The sequence below is a fragment of the Lineus longissimus genome, chromosome 3 (assembly GCF_910592395.1).
Source record: "Lineus longissimus chromosome 3, tnLinLong1.2, whole genome shotgun sequence".
In the NCBI taxonomy this organism is placed as follows: Eukaryota; Metazoa; Nemertea; class Pilidiophora; order Heteronemertea; family Lineidae; genus Lineus; species Lineus longissimus.
Window position 1 is genome coordinate 5425256 of NC_088310.1, and position 18212 is coordinate 5443467.

General features: G+C 40.2%; 2 protein-coding genes across 6 annotated transcripts; one reads left to right on the forward strand and one right to left on the reverse strand.

Moving 5' to 3' along the window:
- Positions 1 to 1585: 1585 nt before the first annotated feature.
- Positions 1586 to 15259, forward strand: LOC135484739 (uncharacterized). Of its 5 annotated transcripts, none has more exons than XM_064766404.1 (7): positions 1586 to 2203; positions 6385 to 6475; positions 6797 to 7014; positions 8226 to 8311; positions 9955 to 10164; positions 10676 to 10803; positions 13720 to 15259. In XM_064766404.1, the coding sequence occupies exons 1-6, from the start codon at positions 1824 to 1826 to the stop codon at positions 10789 to 10791; spliced, it is 1101 nt and encodes a 366-aa protein (XP_064622474.1). In that variant the 5' UTR covers positions 1586 to 1823; the 3' UTR covers positions 10792 to 10803; positions 13720 to 15259. The 5 variants fall into 5 exon arrangements, with proteins under 5 accessions (XP_064622474.1, XP_064622473.1, XP_064622475.1 ...); XM_064766403.1 differs by lacking the exon at positions 8226 to 8311 and adding an exon at positions 9332 to 9417 and having other exon boundaries at positions 1589 to 2203; XM_064766405.1 differs by lacking the exons at positions 8226 to 8311; positions 10676 to 10803 and adding exons at positions 9332 to 9417; positions 12061 to 12135 and having other exon boundaries at positions 1589 to 2203.
- Positions 15260 to 16305: 1046 nt separating this feature from the next.
- On the reverse strand, positions 16306 to 18208 carry LOC135485511 (small nuclear ribonucleoprotein Sm D2). The gene is made up of 3 exons (XM_064767608.1): positions 18126 to 18208; positions 17410 to 17586; positions 16306 to 17197 (listed from the first exon to the last, which is right to left on the reverse strand). Exons 1-3 carry the CDS (start codon positions 18128 to 18130, stop codon positions 17023 to 17025), a joined length of 357 nt encoding a protein of 118 aa, XP_064623678.1. The 5' UTR covers positions 18131 to 18208; the 3' UTR covers positions 16306 to 17022.
- Positions 18209 to 18212: the final 4 nt, after the last annotated feature.

Consider the following 18212-nt stretch of genomic DNA (forward strand, 5'->3'; position numbering starts at 1 on the left):
GTGTGGTGACATAAATCAACAAAATTTCCCCACCAAAGCAATTTTTCAAAGGGAATTTGAAATAAATTGATCACATTACAAATATCAATATAATGGTAGTGTTCACAAGAGGTGATCATTTGATATCTTTTGAAAGGGGACTGGTAATAATTGGCCTTACTTTCTTTAGGCTTGACAGTGGCTGTCACTGCTAAAAAGGTTGATGCCCTCAACGTGGCATAAGGCGACAAGTGTTTGTAGATAGAATCAAGTCTAGCAATATTTCATGGGGCTGCGATCATACAAGAATTGTGTCATTTGGAGTTCTTGCTGGTCGGCCATATTCAAAAAGCTGTCATTCGTGACATCATTTCGGGAGCAAAGTAAAAATGCTCTTATCAAGTTGATAACGTCCCATAATTAGAAAGTTCCCACAAAAATAGTTGCAGGTTAGCTGAATAGACACAAAATAATGAAAGATCCAATGCTGCGAGCAGATTTTTAGTTCATCATTTCACTCCTAGGTGGCCAAACCTACTTCCTCAGTCCTGCCGCCTGGGAGTCAACTCATGAACTAAAATTGAAATCACGTTCTGGTTACTTATGTAAACTTCTTCGAGCAACTATTTCTAAAATTAAAATTCCACCCATATATCTTTAATCGAGAAGGCTGACCAAAGTCTGGGCCATTCCGAAAGCTTACTGATATTGGCTTAAAATGTTGACTGACTTCTTATGATTACTTTATTCCTGTAGGTGGAATATGTAACTTTGTCTATGGTTTCTTAATTCAATGTTGTATTGTTACATATGGTGCCCGATACTAGGTCTTCATGGGTGTTACCATTGCCCAAGGAATTAAACAGAATGGAAATGAAATACTGATTTTTTACCAAAACCAGGCAGGGTACGTGTCCTACTGACTGAGGTCTCAACTTACGGGGATTCCACTGTTAACAGCCCATATTCCTTCTGGAGAAGGTCTCGCTGAGGTGTCTACTAAGAGAGGTTCCGCTGTAATGTGCTCATATATAAAAGATGGCCGTGGTCATTGCTGGGTAATATTTTAGTATGGCGTTTGCTTCTTGTTCCATCTGGCTTACTCCTATAATGACACCTGAATAATCAATTGATTTAGAATCAAATGTGTTTTAATTTGAAATAAAAATTCATAGTCATGAAATTTCACAGGAATAGTTTCCATTTGTTCACGAAGTCTAATAAATCATAATGGACGTATGATGTTATAAATATATAATTCTCGATAAATATTCAAAAATTGTTTTGTTCATCATATTTTTGTTTCCTCGTTCGTACTCTAAGTGCCTAAAGTCAAGCCGATTGAGGATTAAAAAATCTTATCAGTTGAATTATACAAGAATCGAATGTACTTGACGTAGGTCTTTAATCGAATCCTTTTCTATGCTATGCCTATCTTTTCCATTTCAATATATCATTGATGTGAATTTGTACACATATCCCTCTCGAATGACATACAGATGTCTTATAATCTCTTAATGTGTAGAAAGTGTTTAATAGCGCACTGACTTGACCAAGTCTTTTGATTAGTCTGGTTGCTTAGGCCTGTCAGCCTATTGACGAATGTTGATGTGCTCTAATAGGCCCTGGACACCACACATTAGTATGACATAGACCTGCTAATAGTTGAGGTTAAGGCCAGGACTAGTTTTGGGCTTAAACTGTACTTTTTTGCATGGGATTTTGGATTTTTTTGTTGCCATTGAGTTAAAACCAGGGAAACGTTCCTCAGTTAATCAGGATCTCCTGTCTTTTTCGAATCTGGATATTCTTTTATTTTTGGATCTTTCCTGCCTAGTGCTAGAATGAACGGGTCCATGGGCGAGGGCGTGAAGTCCCTTAAGAAGAGAGTGAAGAAGAAATATGAATTAAACGGGAAAACGGAACTGCATTTGATATACTCAGTCGACGCGGAAGGACAAAAACTTGGAGCACCTCGCGTCGAGTTCCACCAGCGTGAACCCTTGGTTGAAATGCCCAGTATGAACGGAGACATAAATGGAGAGATGGAGATTACGGGCATCCCTCCCCCACGATCGCCGTCACCAAGGCCCCAGTCGCCTTCTCGACCGATGTCTCCTCCCAAGTCTCCTCTGAGGCCGAAGTCCCCTCAGAGGCCCATGTCCCCAATGAGAGCATCAGCTCCCTTCGGGATGAGGTATGGCCAGGCTCCTGGTGGTCGAAGGTAAGACCAACTCAAGATTTGCTCCATCTGTCTTGGGTTTCTGACCCATTAGTTGTACTGTGATAGCATAGTTTTGCAATAGCAATAGTGAGTTGATGTCCTAGAATTGATGCTGTACTCGTTTGCATGTCATCCGGTCTTTTTAGAGTTTGATGTATATTACTCCTTTGCATAGTTGTGGTCATAGCGAGTCGATGCTTTACTCGTGGTCTTGTAACGAGTCGATATTTGACTCATTTGCATGTCAGTTATATAAAGAGTTGATGCTGTACTCTTTTACAAATACATGTCAATGTAATCATATAGGGAGTTGATGCTTTAAAACTATTTTACTAATACATGTCATTATTGTGGTCGTGTAGATAGTTGATGTTGTAGTCCTGGCTTTGTATGTCGACGATGTTGTAGTCCTGGAGTTGATGTTAAAGACCTTTGCCTGGGTCTTGAAGAGAGTTGATGATGTACTCCTCGCAACATGACATGATGGTGTTGATCTGATGAGTTGACCCGGAGATAACCTGACTGAGTCTGGTATCCTCATTAGAACAATTTCTCAATGGTAGATCATTGCCACTGTCACTTTGGTAATTTCCTTGCTTGTCTTCGCTGAAATGATCAGGAAATTGAATTAAGACAGTCTGTTTGCCGAACTGGCATAAATCCAGGATGCTGAAAAAAGGGATTGAGGCAGAAATAAGTTTGAACAAATGTGATTTTCTGAACGTGACAACTTCATGAAAATCAATATGATTTGCTGATTTGATAATTTGTGTGGATGCTGTACAGGTAAGCTTTGAGCAAGAAAACTTTACCGAGCTAATTTCTGGCATGTTTACTTGTCTTACATGAACTTTCAAGCACATGGACCCAATTCGGTCGTCTTTTGTAGCTTATAGTTGAGAGTATTTATGAGCTGTCGAGTGATTTGACAAATAATCGGTTGGTTTACTAAAACCAACTGTGATTTTGACAGAAATGTTTTGAAAGATTTGATTAATATTTGCGTGATTTCCTTGCTATTTGTCTTGGATTATCATGCTATAAGTAACCATAAGCGGACAATTTATAAAAGTGCTCGAGTTGTGTTGACCACTGACCAAAATTATGTTACCATATATCCTATAGTTACCTGTTAACCCTTAAAGGCATTAACTGATTTGGAATTTGGGTGCTTCATGTAGGACTATATTGTTAACTTTTCAAGAGAAAAAACATCCTTTTAAGCAAAATACTGTCACGATCTTATCACTAAGTATTGATGAAGAGCCCGGAATCGCTTCCTCAAGTCCGCATTTATCCGTTTTCGAAAAAAATCGTCAAAATGTGACCTTATATGGAGGAAGCAAGTTATTGTGATGAGTATATCGACATGCACGATCCAAATCTGATGAATTCACAAATTCATCAAATCCATACGTTTCTGTGCTTTAAGGACGTATTCCTGACCTACAAAATGGCTTACGTTGACACTTTGCAAATCCATGTACCAACTAGGCTAATTCGGGATTTGTCTCTTACGCCACGAATTCTCTCTTTATGACTCCGTTGGGAGACAGTTGATCACGCCTCGTGGGAGTCCGGCTTGTATACCCCTGGTCACTATGGTAGTCTTGGTTTGTCTTGTGTACCATACCATTTAGAAACGACAAGGTTTACCAGTGGATAACCAAGTGTTCAGTATAAGATTCAATATAACAGGGTGGTTTCTAGGATGTCATTGTCGCCTTTATCAGAGACTAAAGAAGGGGAAAATAGGTATGGATTCTTTTCGATATTTTCACTGTTTTTCTCGGATTTTTGTTCTTGTTCGTTTTCTCATATCTCTTTCGAAAAGTCAAATGTAAAGACAGAGTGTTTCTCTGTTTTATTTCATTTGATTTCCTTCATGTAGTATTCAAGCTTCATTCACATCAAACTAAACACATTCTAAATGTGAACTGAACGTAATTGTGCCTGAAGGAAAATTTAATCAGAAACAGAATTGCTGTAATGGGTCTTTTTCTGAGAGGTTAGATTGTTTCACTTATCTTCTCAGATGAACAATTTTGCCCACTTTAAACCGAACAATTTGTGGCTCAACTCGATCATGACTCTGGAATCGTATCTGTTATTCAGAACACCCAGAGTGACTGTTGTCTGTAATGAGGGTTCCTTCCAATTTTATGGCTAATTGCCTCTTATTGACAGATTGCCGGACAACACAAACGAATTGTTGTCCGCAAAACATTATCTCTTCTCCTTCTACCAGTATGTCTACGGGGCGAGAACTAGTAAGCAAGATTTTTACCTTCAACCTCAGAATGGCACATCAAATACTTATGCCCAGTAAACGCTCGAAAAAAGCTGTAAAAACTGGAATTGAAATTCTAGTACATGTATCTGTAAATGATTTCTTAAGAGGCGAGATACGATTTTGTTTTCATAGCCAGATTGCAGTGCTTTGACCTCTCCACCCTTTGGTCATTATACTGTCCATCAATAAATGTGTCAATATTGGCTAATTTCACATTCAGTCATGTTTTATGCATATCTTACTTATAACATTACAAAGATATTGAACATGCAATCCGCTGCCCCTAAGGACCTGTTGCTAAGATCCTTTGTCCAATCAACAGGTTTCGTGGACTAATCAGCCAGTTTCGTGATATCTCGAGACGAGACTTTTCTGTGGGTCTGTCGAGGAGGTGCGTAGGTCGATCCATACTTTATTCTTAGGCGGAGTGTCAGGCTTTTCTGTAAGTAGTTTCAAGTATATACCGAGTGTATTATTTACATCCAAATACAATGCTCAAAATATTATTTTAATCAAAGAACTTTGTAGTTTTCACTTCTTTTGAAAGTTACTGGGGTGTTCTAAAATGATACAACTAGTATTGGCATGTAATATCAAGAATAAGATAGGTTACATGTATAGTCTTTATTAATCCTTGACAATATCAAGAAGTAATAAAGTTCATTTACTCTTGATAATATTCAGTTTATTCATTTAACATTCTGGAAAGTTGCACGCATTCGTGATTGACGCAGATGACAATCTTGTAAATAGTTCTTTGTCCACTAGTTCCCAGCTGTTTATTTGCCAATCCCTCAGCAGGGTATGGCGAGCAGTTAGCAAAACTTTCCAAGGGATCATCACCGCTCACGCTAACGAATATATGCCAATAACATATCGATGTGAAAAATAATCTGTGCATTGGTCGTTTCAAAATGTTCGAGTTATTGGCAAAAAGGTCATAACTCTGCACGAATCCACCAGAAAGTGAAGAATAATCCATAAATCCATGCTTCGACCTCTCGACCAACTCATTTTCTGCCAGTAATCCCAGGGGGCCAGTCGGTTCCCTGTGGACTCGACTAAGCCCTAAATTCTCTCGACTACCACTGTTATACTGTTTTAGTTGTAGTTACTTGATTAGTCTTGACGAAAGTGGTAAGCAAATGTTTGCTGTGTGGTTTTTCTCCCTCTCCCTTCTACCAAAACCCTTAGAAATCCATGTTTTCATACTTTAGTTAGACAGGGCTGGATTCAGGATTCAGAGAGAAAGGGTCGCCTCACCATTTTATTCTCAAAACCCTAACAGACTTGTCCCGATGTTCAGATTTTTCTGAATCAAGCAGGAGAACCATACCAGTTGTAAGATTGCGATAAAGTCGCCAATGACAATTTACGTGTTCATGATATATGCTAAGACACAACACATATTTACCATATATCAGAAAGAAAAAAAGATATGTGGCGAATATCTGATGTTAATCATGCTCGATATCACCCATCTGTAATATAATCATCGGTGGTTTTGACCTGGTCTTATTCAGCTGAAGTATTAACATGTATTTACTCATAGTTTATCATTCATAATAAACTTGTAGTTCATAAATATCTAATGCAGATTCTCGACAATAAGACGTTCTTTTGGACTTTTTTATGATTCATAATACCCGAGGGAAATCAGTACTAATTTCTAAAATACAACACGTCTATCCAGGATTATTTCGTCTTTAACCCTTTGAAAACTGGAGCACCAGAAAATTATATGAAATCCTAAGTGTCATGTAGCACAATATGAGGCAGGGTGTTTTATACTGAAGTGTCTGATAAGCAAAATTAGCTATAACGAGTCGCCAAAAAGCAGCTTTAGCCACAATTTTCTAATGTTCTTCATTATGTTATCTACTTGCAGGGCTGCCTCAGCCATATTGACAGGTGCTGTTTCACCTCCCCTCGGAGATTTTGAAGACGTACGATATATTCCATTACAGGGTGTAAAAGCTGTAAGTATAATCTTTGAACAAGATTGGTAAAACATTATGCACAAGCTCTAAGTCTTGGCTGGATATTTAAAAATGACTACCAATCACATACAGATCAGGCAAATGCTCCCCCTCCCCCCCCAAAAAAAGCACAAAAAGAGTTTTTCGTACAGACGTTGGCCAATTTTGAGGGTGACGGAGTCCAAGAGAGGAGTTTGCCCTCCCAAAAGACCAAATGCTAGCTAACGGGCCTGATTAGAGCGCTATACATTCTGGCCACATCACCAATGTTTTTTTCTGCAAAAAGTTTGCTACATTTTCTGAAAAATGTCTATTTCACAGACTGACATGGATTACGAGCATATGCCATTACCAGCCATCCGGCCGATGGACGGTGCGCCCATCCAGAGCTACAATGAGCCGTCATATTCAACGCATATGATGCCTAGGATGGAACAGGCTCCACCGCAGCAGGACTATTATCAAAGTTGGGTGCATAACGCTCGGCCACCATCAACGGACAGGAGAGTAAATATGTCATACCCTGTCTCCGCTCCAAGGTATGTAGTGTAAGAGATTCTGGATCCTGGCTCAATATTCAAATGGACTGATAAATTACTTGATAGACTCAACTACCATATCTCTATTGTAAAAGTTACCCTCTCCAAATTTCACATGCCCATTGTGCAGAATTGACTTGCAGTCTCTTGTTAGCGGGGCGCTTAGGAGTTTTGGTATATTTCATTTGGTACTTGCTTATGTAAGAGCCAACTTCCAAGAGAACAGACAGTGGTATTTTAGGACCGTGCCGGCGACAGGGAGTTCAGTTACTCCAGATTTACTTTAGACTTCTCACCGGTACCTTTGGCCATTCCAGACTTCGTGTTGGTCGCGTAGGTGCCAGTTGGCGACATATAAAGCAATGTCAAAATCATATTGGCCAAAATGTTACTTTTCTTGAGGGTAAGTCGGTGAAAAGGTTAGGTGTGCAGTGTTGAGACTGTCCACCTTCAAGTTGTTATTATGAAAGCTGCTGCACGGAATTTAGTCTTCTAAACAATTTTGCTGTCCAGAACTTGGGTTGTCCGACCGATTGACCATCTGTACCATTTCATAGACCCCAGAAACAAGCAAAACACTGCATTAGTGGATCACTTATGTGGTTTTGGATCTTCAACAGCGCCTGTTCAAACTAGCAACTTGGCAATGTATGATTAACTAAAACTTCTATCAGTTGTCTAGTGTAGACATCTGAATGCATTGGAGATTTTCTTCAAAAGTTGTCGAAGTTGTCGAAGTATCGTCGAACATTGTTATTGGGGTGCTGACTGTTTAGGTTTGTGCCACCTTTTGATCTTGCATAATCCAAAAAATGTAAAAGTAGCTTCTAGTTATAATTTGAAAAGAAGATATGGATGGTCAGAGGTTGTCCTTGTTTGATTCGTGTTGGTTTATAAACTATCCAATCTACCCAAGCAAGTCCAAAATATCCACCTTTTATGACAGGTAAGAGACCGTTTAACTGAAGGTACGTTGTGATCTTAGGACGGTATTTGTGTAAAAATGAATCTGTCTGTGCGTTAAAGGATTTTAGAGTATTTTGCAAATGCAACTCAATGGCTATAGTTGAAGGTGTTGGCTTTAAAATGGTTTTGGAGGGGCCTTTATGTTGTCAAGAAGTGTAGTTTATCAAGAGGTAACTGTGGATAAAACTTTTTCTTCTGCGAAGCTTCTATTAGGGAATAACAAATTAGCATAAAATTTGTTGCAGATTCCATCACGGCCGCCTCGGCAGCACGTGGCGACATGTCAGACAATGTACCGGCAATGCTGGAAATCATATTGTTTTTATTGATGGTGAGTTTGGGGTTCCTCCTGTTTTGGTAACCATGGTGACAGCTCAGATGACAACACCAAACACCTTGAGGCTTAATTGGTTTGATTGCTGTCCGATGCCAAGTTCGGCTTTGTGTATATTTGTGTACACTATGCACCTGGAAGCTCTCAAGTGTACTGTCACACGGGAGAGACCTCTATTGGCGAATTTGTAAAACATTTTTTGACCTGCCTGGCTCACTCATACTTACAGACTACCTTTTAGGGATCTAAACCGAAAGAAAAGAGTTACTTTGGAATGAAAATTACAAATTACTCCATAATCTCTTCGAAAACTAGATTAGGTGATGATAGTATTGGTGTTGGTGTCTGAACAATTACCCAGGTTCCCTCATGTTACCAGCCACTAATGCCTGATGGTTTCTTTATCGTCATAACCCAAGGTTACCGAATGTTCCTTTCTTTCACAAATATCACAATTTTGGGATTATGCTTTCCCACAACCAATGAAGCAAACGATAATGGCTAGGAGCTTTTGGAACACCCAAAGATTGACTGCAGCGACTGAAAATTTGATTGTGGAAAAGCGTCTTCTCCGAATAGCCACACAATTTAAACCTTTTCATTTTCAGTTGCTAACAAAATTTTTCCCTTTGCGTTTGACCCTGCCACCCTTGTCTCAAACCTTTCTAATTTAACATTTCAAATTTTCTTTTAATTACCACTTTAAAGTGATCATTTCCCATTTACTGAATGGCAATTCTCCTTTCACATGACCATGGATCTTGGGGTGAAGTAAATTCATGAGACATATCATGTTTTTCGTTAATTGCTTCGACGGGAGGTGCGTAGAGCACAAAAAGTTGCTCTCCGACAAAAAGGGGAAGGGCGCACCTCATGCACCCTGTTTCACTCCACCAGTGCACGAAAGGGTATTGCAAAGGAGATTCTATAAAACTGGAAAAGATCACTTTAATCAAGTTTTCGCATAATTTGTCTATGTTTGCATGTGTGTCTGCACCTTGGCATTTCTAACTTCAGTGGTCATTTCGGTCGCGCTGGAAGCACCTGGCGACATATCCGACAAGTGACGGGCATGTGTGGTAATAACCTTATGTTCGTTGATGGTATGTATAACAAAAGGATGTCGGGCACACTGGGTTGTTTTGACAAATTGACAAATTGAACTGCATAACATTTCCCATCCCTTGTTCTCATAGTCACTCTGTTAGTGTCCAGCCTCATTGCAAGCATCTGGGCATCCAGACCAAACTGTTGGGAGTAAAAGCTGACCTGAGGTGGCCATGGCCAAATTTGTCACATCTTTACACTAAAAATAGTTTTAAAATGCTGCCAATGATTCAATAGGATTGCAAATGACCATTCGTTCTGCCTTGGGTCGATTCTTTTTCAAAATTGACTAGAAATTGCCTCTGTGTTTAAGAAAACTACCCCATTGAAATTCAAGATGCTGATAGTAAAAAGTTAGACTTGAGAGCGCTCGTGACAAAAAAGTCGTCATTTGGTTCGGATGTCACCCACTGAAAAGTGTGAAGTCCAGCAGCAGGGGGCTGAAGAAAGACATCCAATACCCGCTACCAGCAGTATACCATCACAACCGCTAATGATAATTTTAGTAACCAATATCCTTTACATTTCTGCAGGAACCGTGAAATCAGAAGATGTCCAGCGATTTCCACCATGGGGCTACAGGGCCGAGAATCAAACCATATACAACCAGCCAACATATTACAGCACCATGACTGGCTTACCAAAGAAACTGGCCTTCCCCGGGGCCTATGAGAACCAGTACCATGAACGGGCTAAGAACGGCCATAAATATTGGCAAGAACAGAAGAGAGTACATTCACCGAGTACGTAGACAATTTTTACCTAAATATTATAGCATCCCAACCTATTTGCATTAGGGTGCTGACATGTACACAGGCAAAATTTCCTTATATTCATGGGGTCGTGCTTTGCCGACCGAAAAACATCCCTGTTACATGCTCTACACATCTCAACCGGCATGAAACCCTATGCAGTCCATTTCGTCATCCTGTTCGCCTTTCCTTGGGCGACAGTACGAGGCCGGTCCACAGTCTCCGTAGTGTAGACCCCCTGCAGGCTTTATCCCAATCTAACAACTTTCATTGGACTTCTGGCGTACCCTTTCTCCGACACCGAGAAATCATCGAGGATGATTGCTGACATAGAGGTTCAGGTTTTGATCATAGAACGACGTTTGCCACGTTTCCTATTGTCAGAAATGCAATAAAACAGTGAGTGTGTCTTTAATATTGGGTATACTCAACTCAGCCAGAAAAAATCTGAACCTCTCCAATATCTTCCTTGAAATGTTGTTGAGACTGCATTCTTTTCCAGAGACTAGACCACTTGGGAGCATACTCAAAAATCCCAAAGAAACAAAAGGGCCGAGATCTGTGGCCAGCATGGATATACGTTCACTTTCACGTGCTTCGTCCGTTAAGAATAATTAAGATCATGAAGTTGTAGGTTACTTTCTTTCTATCTTAGCTGGTCTAACTCTAAACACAGCATTAGAAATATTCAGCACACGAAAGTTTGGTGTTGGTGTCAGTCCAAAAATAACACCCCATGATATTGCATCTGGTACAACTACATATATACCAGTTCAGGGTTGGCTGAAGACCAGCATTTGCTTTTGATGCCGTTGCTCTTTGGTTGCGGCACCAAGTACTTTATCTCAATAGCTCAGTGTAAGGTGATGTCATCTCAAACTTATCTCTTCCGTTGTTTCAATTTGGCCAAAAACTGATGTTGAGTTTCTATTGTCACAGTGAAAGAAAACGGAAACATGATAAATGCAAAAGAAAGGTAAAAATGCATGCAAGATAAACCCCAAAGATCCCATACCTCTTAAGTATATCATGGTCCTGGTAGACGTTACATACCTAGTGAATGCGAAAATTCCGGTACTTCCAAGTCCTATTATCGGTGGTATCCCACCCAACCCCCTTCAGGTGCTTGTTCAAGGACACGGAGATGAAACAGCGGTAGTCCTTTAAGAGTTGAACCCACCACCTCCTGATTATGACACCGGCGCTCTAACCACGATGCCACTGATCTCTCTAACCTGAAAACTCCTGAATAACACCTTCACATACCTCAGCCCAATTACCCATGCAATCTCCCTGAAATCAACCAAGGCCGCTGTTTAAAAAAAACTTTTTTGATTATTAAAAGATCCCACTTAACTATCCGGGAGGTTTCCTGTCACCTCCCATTATGTGACACCTAAGGTTCTGCAAGCGCAGGGTACAGAACAAGTAACAATTTCAAAGCTATATATATCAGTCAAGACATGTCTTCATTTTAATAGCTTCTATCCATAAATTACAGCAATGAAATATTATCACCCTAAACATTCTTGGGATGTCTAACTCAACTGAAGTAAGTTGTGTCTGTTGGATGTGAAATGAAAGTCAATCTACGTATTAAAGGGGACTAGGCAGGAGCTATAGGGAGGTCAAATTGGTCGTCTGTCGGTGACTTTACATCGTTTCTGTTAGACGGGAGAGACCCCTATTGGCGTTTCCGTGAAAATGATTCTGGCCCGCTACCTGGCTCTTGCCTATACTACCTTTAACAGTGTTGCATTATGTAACCGTAATCTTCTGTCGACATCAGAGATCTATTGTATTGAGTGAAGAAAAGGCCGACTTGTCAACTAACCAGAAATGCACAGTAGATTTCCCTTTGCATATATCAGCCCCTATTTTCTTCAGATCAGACTCAGATGGCCCTGCCAAAGGTTAAGTTTGGCAATAAGATCTATAACACAGGATATATGGTTTAGTTTGGTAAGTGGCCATTGGGCAGGTATTTTGAGAACACCCTGTATATATGAGGCACCGCAATGTTCTGTGCCTCAGTTTTGCACATTGACCTTTCGAGGGAATCATGACACCCAAGGTTATTGACAATATTCAATTTGTATAGTCTCTTGGGAGAAGATGGAATCGGTTATTTGCCTTCATTGATACAGGGTGTTTCAGAAACCAGAGCCCAGGGCCTTTTGGATCCGTCTGATGATACCTATTGTTTCACCGTCCTGAAATTTTAGATCTTCAGCTTGCAAACATGCATTTAGTAGAACCATAAAGGCATAGATATAAAGATGTCACAACAGATTCTGCTGTCTATTTGAGAAATCAACATTTTTGAGATGAAAAAAAATAACGATGCAAGTGGCGTAACCGTTTGTTTACAATCTATAGTGATGCCTTTACATTTATTCATTTATGGTAGAGCCTGTCTCTTAACACCTTCAGCGCCGAACCACGTAGATCTTCGTGGCCCAAATCCCCCTCCCCTTTGAGCTGGTTATCGGAGTCCCATGGACTTCATGAAAGAACTACGCCATCGCCATCTTCAGGGCAAGGGAGGAACTGAAAAGACAAGAATGGTCTTTTCAGTTCCTCCCTTGCCCTGAAGATGACGTAGTTCTTTCATGAAGTCATTTAAAGTTCTGAACTACGCCATCGCTATCTTCAGGACACTGCAGGAACTGAAAAGACCGTCTTTTCAGTTCCTCCCTTGCCCTGAAGATGGCGTTGGCGTAGTTCTATCATGAAGTCCATGAGACTCCGATAACCAGTTCAAAGAGGGGGATCTGGGCCACGTAGATCTACGTGGTTCGGCGCTGAAGGTGTTACCTGAACAAGTTGGCTTCCCCACACTTCTCATATAACATTGAATTTCAGTGTATCTAATATCGCACAACACAATTAACTACACCATCTATAGTTAATTCTGTAACGAATGATCATATGACTATGATTTAATAGAATAAGGGTTCACAATGAACACACAAGGCATCCAGGCCAGCCACAATTAAAGTTGGCCCGATTGAATAGCATACCTTTCCTGCAGTACCTTATGACCCCTCCCCCGTTCATCTAACCGTCATCAGCGAGTAAGGGAAGACGGAAAGCAAGATATAGCTCCACTACACCCATCGCTCAAGGGCAGTGAAAGACGTTCAAACTGCGAACTTCTGAAAGCCGCCTCCTTTTCCTCACACGTCCCCATCTTCTTACTCGCCCCATCGTGTTGTTTCCCTTCCCGACATATTTTCTTTTCTTTTCATCCCCCGCACGCCAGATACAGTAATCTGCCCAACTGAGTCCCAGCCTACACTTGTGAAAGTGCTCTTAACCAATCCCGACCCTATTTAGTTGAATTTGATGGCAGGTTTTTTTTATATGTATCTAGGCGTTTATGTCAATAACGATACCCCATCAATTGACTACACTCCTTTGAGGCCACGGTTGGCAGAACTCAGATCAAAATTTTCAGATTTTAGAACACTTGCAGTGACTTCTCTTCTCCACAATTCATGTTCACATAAAATAATTCTCTAATGCCAAATTCCATCTTTTCAGTGCCTAGGGCCAAGATGACGATACAGGGTCGCGCGATGAAGTATGGTATCGGGATGTAGTGGCATGGCCAACCGCAATGGACTCTCAATTTCGAGGATATGAATAAAATTTAACAAAATGAATGGAGATATAATCAGACTCACTTCACTGTTATAATTCAGTAAAATGTGCAGAGTTCCTAGGGGAGTATTGTGTTAATTCCGTCCAAAAGAATATCATTCTACTTTTAACTTCAACCTTGTTAGAAAGTTAGTAAGGCATTGTTGATAAGTTGTGCACAGCGATTGTACTTGTTATAGATCAATGCAGTTCTTAGTAATCATTGCTTTTTCTCCTACAAAATCAAATTTTAAGAATCTCTTTTCTCTTAGCATGTTGTATATAACTTTTGTGTGCGGTATTGTTCCTTTCATGTGTTTTCCTAGAGGAACTGCTACCATCACAGATCAGTCTGGTTGCTTTAAAGTAGATAGAGAGAAAATTAGACTCCAAGGAAATGGTTCCTGACCGAATTCGCAGTATGACACTACAACCCGCACCACATCCTTGGGCAAACCATCCAAGGACATCCAAGGTACATTTGGGGAATTGTTGCCATAATGTTGACGAACAGTGTCTCCCGAGTTCCAGTTTTGTAGAAAGTTTGATCAGTAGCATAATGTATAAAATAACAAATATTTAAAAATGAAAATTGTGTAAAGCCTCTTTGGTAAAATTTTATCGTAAGGCCTTGGGCCTGATCGAAGAGATTGTATCAGTAAAGTAGAATTTTAAAAACTTGTGATAAACCATTGTTATATGACATTAAATGGCTTCTTAGCATTTATTTGAGATTGAAAAGAGAATGGCTATGATGCTGACAGGGGACAGTTGCAGAAACTGGAGAAGATTACTGTAAAATCTATCAGGAGGTGTCTCAACTTTCAGAAAAAAATGATAGTTATTTCAAGTCGCACTGATACCTGGTGGCGATTGTATAAACTAAGGAGACTTGACCCTTCTTGTCCTTAAGACTGAAATTAATCATTCCATTCCCTTTTCACGATCAACTATGTTCCGTCCAGTTGCACTGTTAATGAAGATGATGCTGTAGTGTCCAGTAAGAGCTGTCATTTCATAATGTCTCGTTACACTCTAGTTTGACTAAATGCTGAATTGTCCATAGGATGTTCAGGGGTATATTCCATAGAAATCGAAGACCAAATAGTGTTTTGCATTATGCCATCCATGGTTGCATGTCCATTCATTCGAGAACGATGTTTCACTCTGTCAGGACAGCTGTTACAGACGACACAGTATGTGTAAATAACCTGTGATATATCTTATTTTAAGTTATTCTTTTCCATTGTATATGCAATTTAGCAACCTGACATATCATTTCTGTATTACTTACTAGTAGATTGTGACACTTCTTGTGTTCAATTCCCCAATGTGACTAGTTGTCTTTATACAGTCAAAGTGTTGTTTCTACTGTATATTGGAACTGATTAATTCCTCTTCTGTGATATTATGAATAAACTATAAATTTCCGTCTTTGAAATCCGTTGTCACTGTTATCTAAATATCCATACCTCAGGACGTTGACACAACCAGTATGAAAGATTCACTCTCCAATCACAAAGATTTTCTCTACATCTTCAAGCTCAGGACGTTGTCACAACCAAGTGAGATTTCATACCTCAGGAATTCATGCCAGATCTAACATTTTTGGGCCTGTCACACTGAGTAGCATACCTCTGATGAGTGTTACCTTTCAAGCAGTTTGGGAGGTCTCGGATAAATGTATGGAAACTTTGGACATCTTCACAACCTGAACAAGCTTTGGCTTTCGTCACACCTTGTAATGAGCGGGCATATTCACAGCTTGACCTGCCGCCAAACTTCCAACATTCTCACAACCTGTCTGAAACCGGGCAAGGCGAAAATCAGAGAGCCCAAGTTGAAGACATAGTCACAACCTGACCAAGCTTAAGATTTCGTCACACCTTGTAATGGGCGGGCATATTCACAGCCAGACCTACTACCATACTTGCGAAATAATCACAACCTGTCTTGATTGAAAACAGGTATGGTGAAAATGAGGGAGCCCAAGTTGAAGATATACTCACAACCTGACCAAGCTTAAGATTTCGTCTCACCTTGTAACGGGCCGAGCATTATTCACAGCCCCATCTGACATAGTCACAACCCGACCCAGCTGGGATTTCGTAACCACTTATAACGGGTGGGCATATTCACAGCTTGACCTGACAGAGACCAGGAAGCCAGGAATGGTGAAAATGAGAAATGGTGAAGACCAATGACATGGAAGACATTGGGATTTTGTCTCCACTCAAGAAGGGACATTTTCACAGCTGGACCATTATTCTTGCAACATCGTCACGACCCGACTGAAACCAGGATATAGTGGAGATGAGAGAACTGAGGCTGAAGACATTGTCATAACCATGCAGTTTAAAGGTATGCAAGAGTTGCACTTTCCAGACTCAACAAGCCTGTCCTGATTTGTCTTCCTTGGCACCTCAACCTCTTGACTTAATTCCCATCCATCAGAAAAAACAGCAGAACAATAAAGACAGGTTTTCTGAATTCTGTATAAAATGTATTTGGTACACTAAAAACTGTACATTACTCCTGAAATGGCAGTGAATCTGGGTTTCCATTGCTTCTTTCTATATTGACAGCAACCTGCCAGAAACACCAGACATGAAATTCCCATCAATGGGACAATCCCATCTTTAACATTAAGTTCATATACTTAACTGAACCTGTCTCGTCTGTAAATGAAATTTCATTTCAGAAACAGGTTTGGCCAGATTACATGAGTGTTGACATGTTTGATGAACAAAGATCAACTCTATAACTTTGAAGCGGTTGTACAGGAACAAATCAAAAGCTTTTCAAGTATGGCCTGATCAGTCAGATTCATGACAAGATTTATACAACATTACAAACTGACAGTTTAAAGAACTAAATAGATGATTATGATTGTGAGCACAACTGAAGAGAAACAGTGCCGTTTCTTCAACAACTTTATGTGTCTCATTCACATGTACATGAATGTAAACACAGTATTCAAACGATTCGGGCTGATTGTTTGCCTATTCTTGGCATCATATATCATCCATAATTCTAGTTCTAGCTTTTCCATCCCTTCTTATTTTTTTTTGTGCACAAATCCACAAAACCTTTGAAATCAAGATTTTAAAAGGTTGCCCATCATCATCCTTGCATAACATGATCCTCGGAATGTCCACATCTTTAACAACATTCACCAAAGTCAATTGTCTTTATGAAGTGCCTTTACTTGTTGACAGCAAGTGGATTTTTGAGGACAAGGATTACTGAATCTCCCCGAAGGAACATCTTTGAGATATATCTGTCCTTATTGACTGCTTTAGCCTTCTTCTTGCCTTTGCCAGCTCGGGGGAACTCCGTCCACATCTCTTTCACATTTTCTAAAACCATGTTGCAATGTCTGAAAGATAGGATTGTCGATTTTAGTTACTTTAACAACATTAGCACTCAGTCCAAAAATTTTTTGGCCATGTGACATGGGCATGCAATTCCATTTTGCCTTTTTTTTCTCTGTGTAGAATTTTTTTAGGAACACGCTTTCATTCATACGGCCAGAGGCAGAGACGATGTCAAGCCCCTTCATCACTCGCCATCACCCATCCATTCATTTACCTGTCAAATGCCTTTACTCTCCCGAGTAACTTCTTGTTATTTCTGCAGTTGATGAGAACCTGGGTGTTGTTCTTGACCGACATGGTCAGGATGGAAAGTGGGCCAGCGCTGAACTCCTCTTGTTCTCGAGTTGCCAACTCCTCTGGAGTCATCTCACTCTTGGGTTTTGCCAGTGACCTGCAATTGAATTAGTGCAAAATTAGCAGAAAAGACTTTGGTATTTTTGATAATAGACATCAGCATAAACAACTCAGATTGTGGGCACACGCCGCATGTATCCCCGTCACCTTATGCCTTACGGCTGCATGCCCACTGCTTGGCCACTGTCGTCGATCTTCATCGTGTCTACCGGTACTCACTCGAGTCACTGTCGATGTCATTGCCAGGCATTGGGATATCGACACAATAAAATCAACTGTTTTGCTTTGGAACACTCAGTCCGTGGATAATGACAGAACCATTTGTACATCATGATAATGAAACTGGATTGTAAAGGGATCATAATGAACGGAATGTACACAAAAGAATTTGGCTAAAAACCTGTAGGCCTACATTGTAGTGTAAAATGTACACAAATGAATAGAGGGATATTGGAGTTCGAAGCCGGTTTTTGAGGCAATTTATCATGTACAATGAAGGCATTTGCATCAAAACTATCGGTACAAAATTAATACGAATGGGTTACATATAGTTTTGCGAGTATTTCATCAACTTACGCCATTGTCAGACAGAGGGATTTAAGAGATTTAATTCGAAAGAAATCAACCAAAATCGTACTGCCTCCGTATCTGAACTGTTTCCGG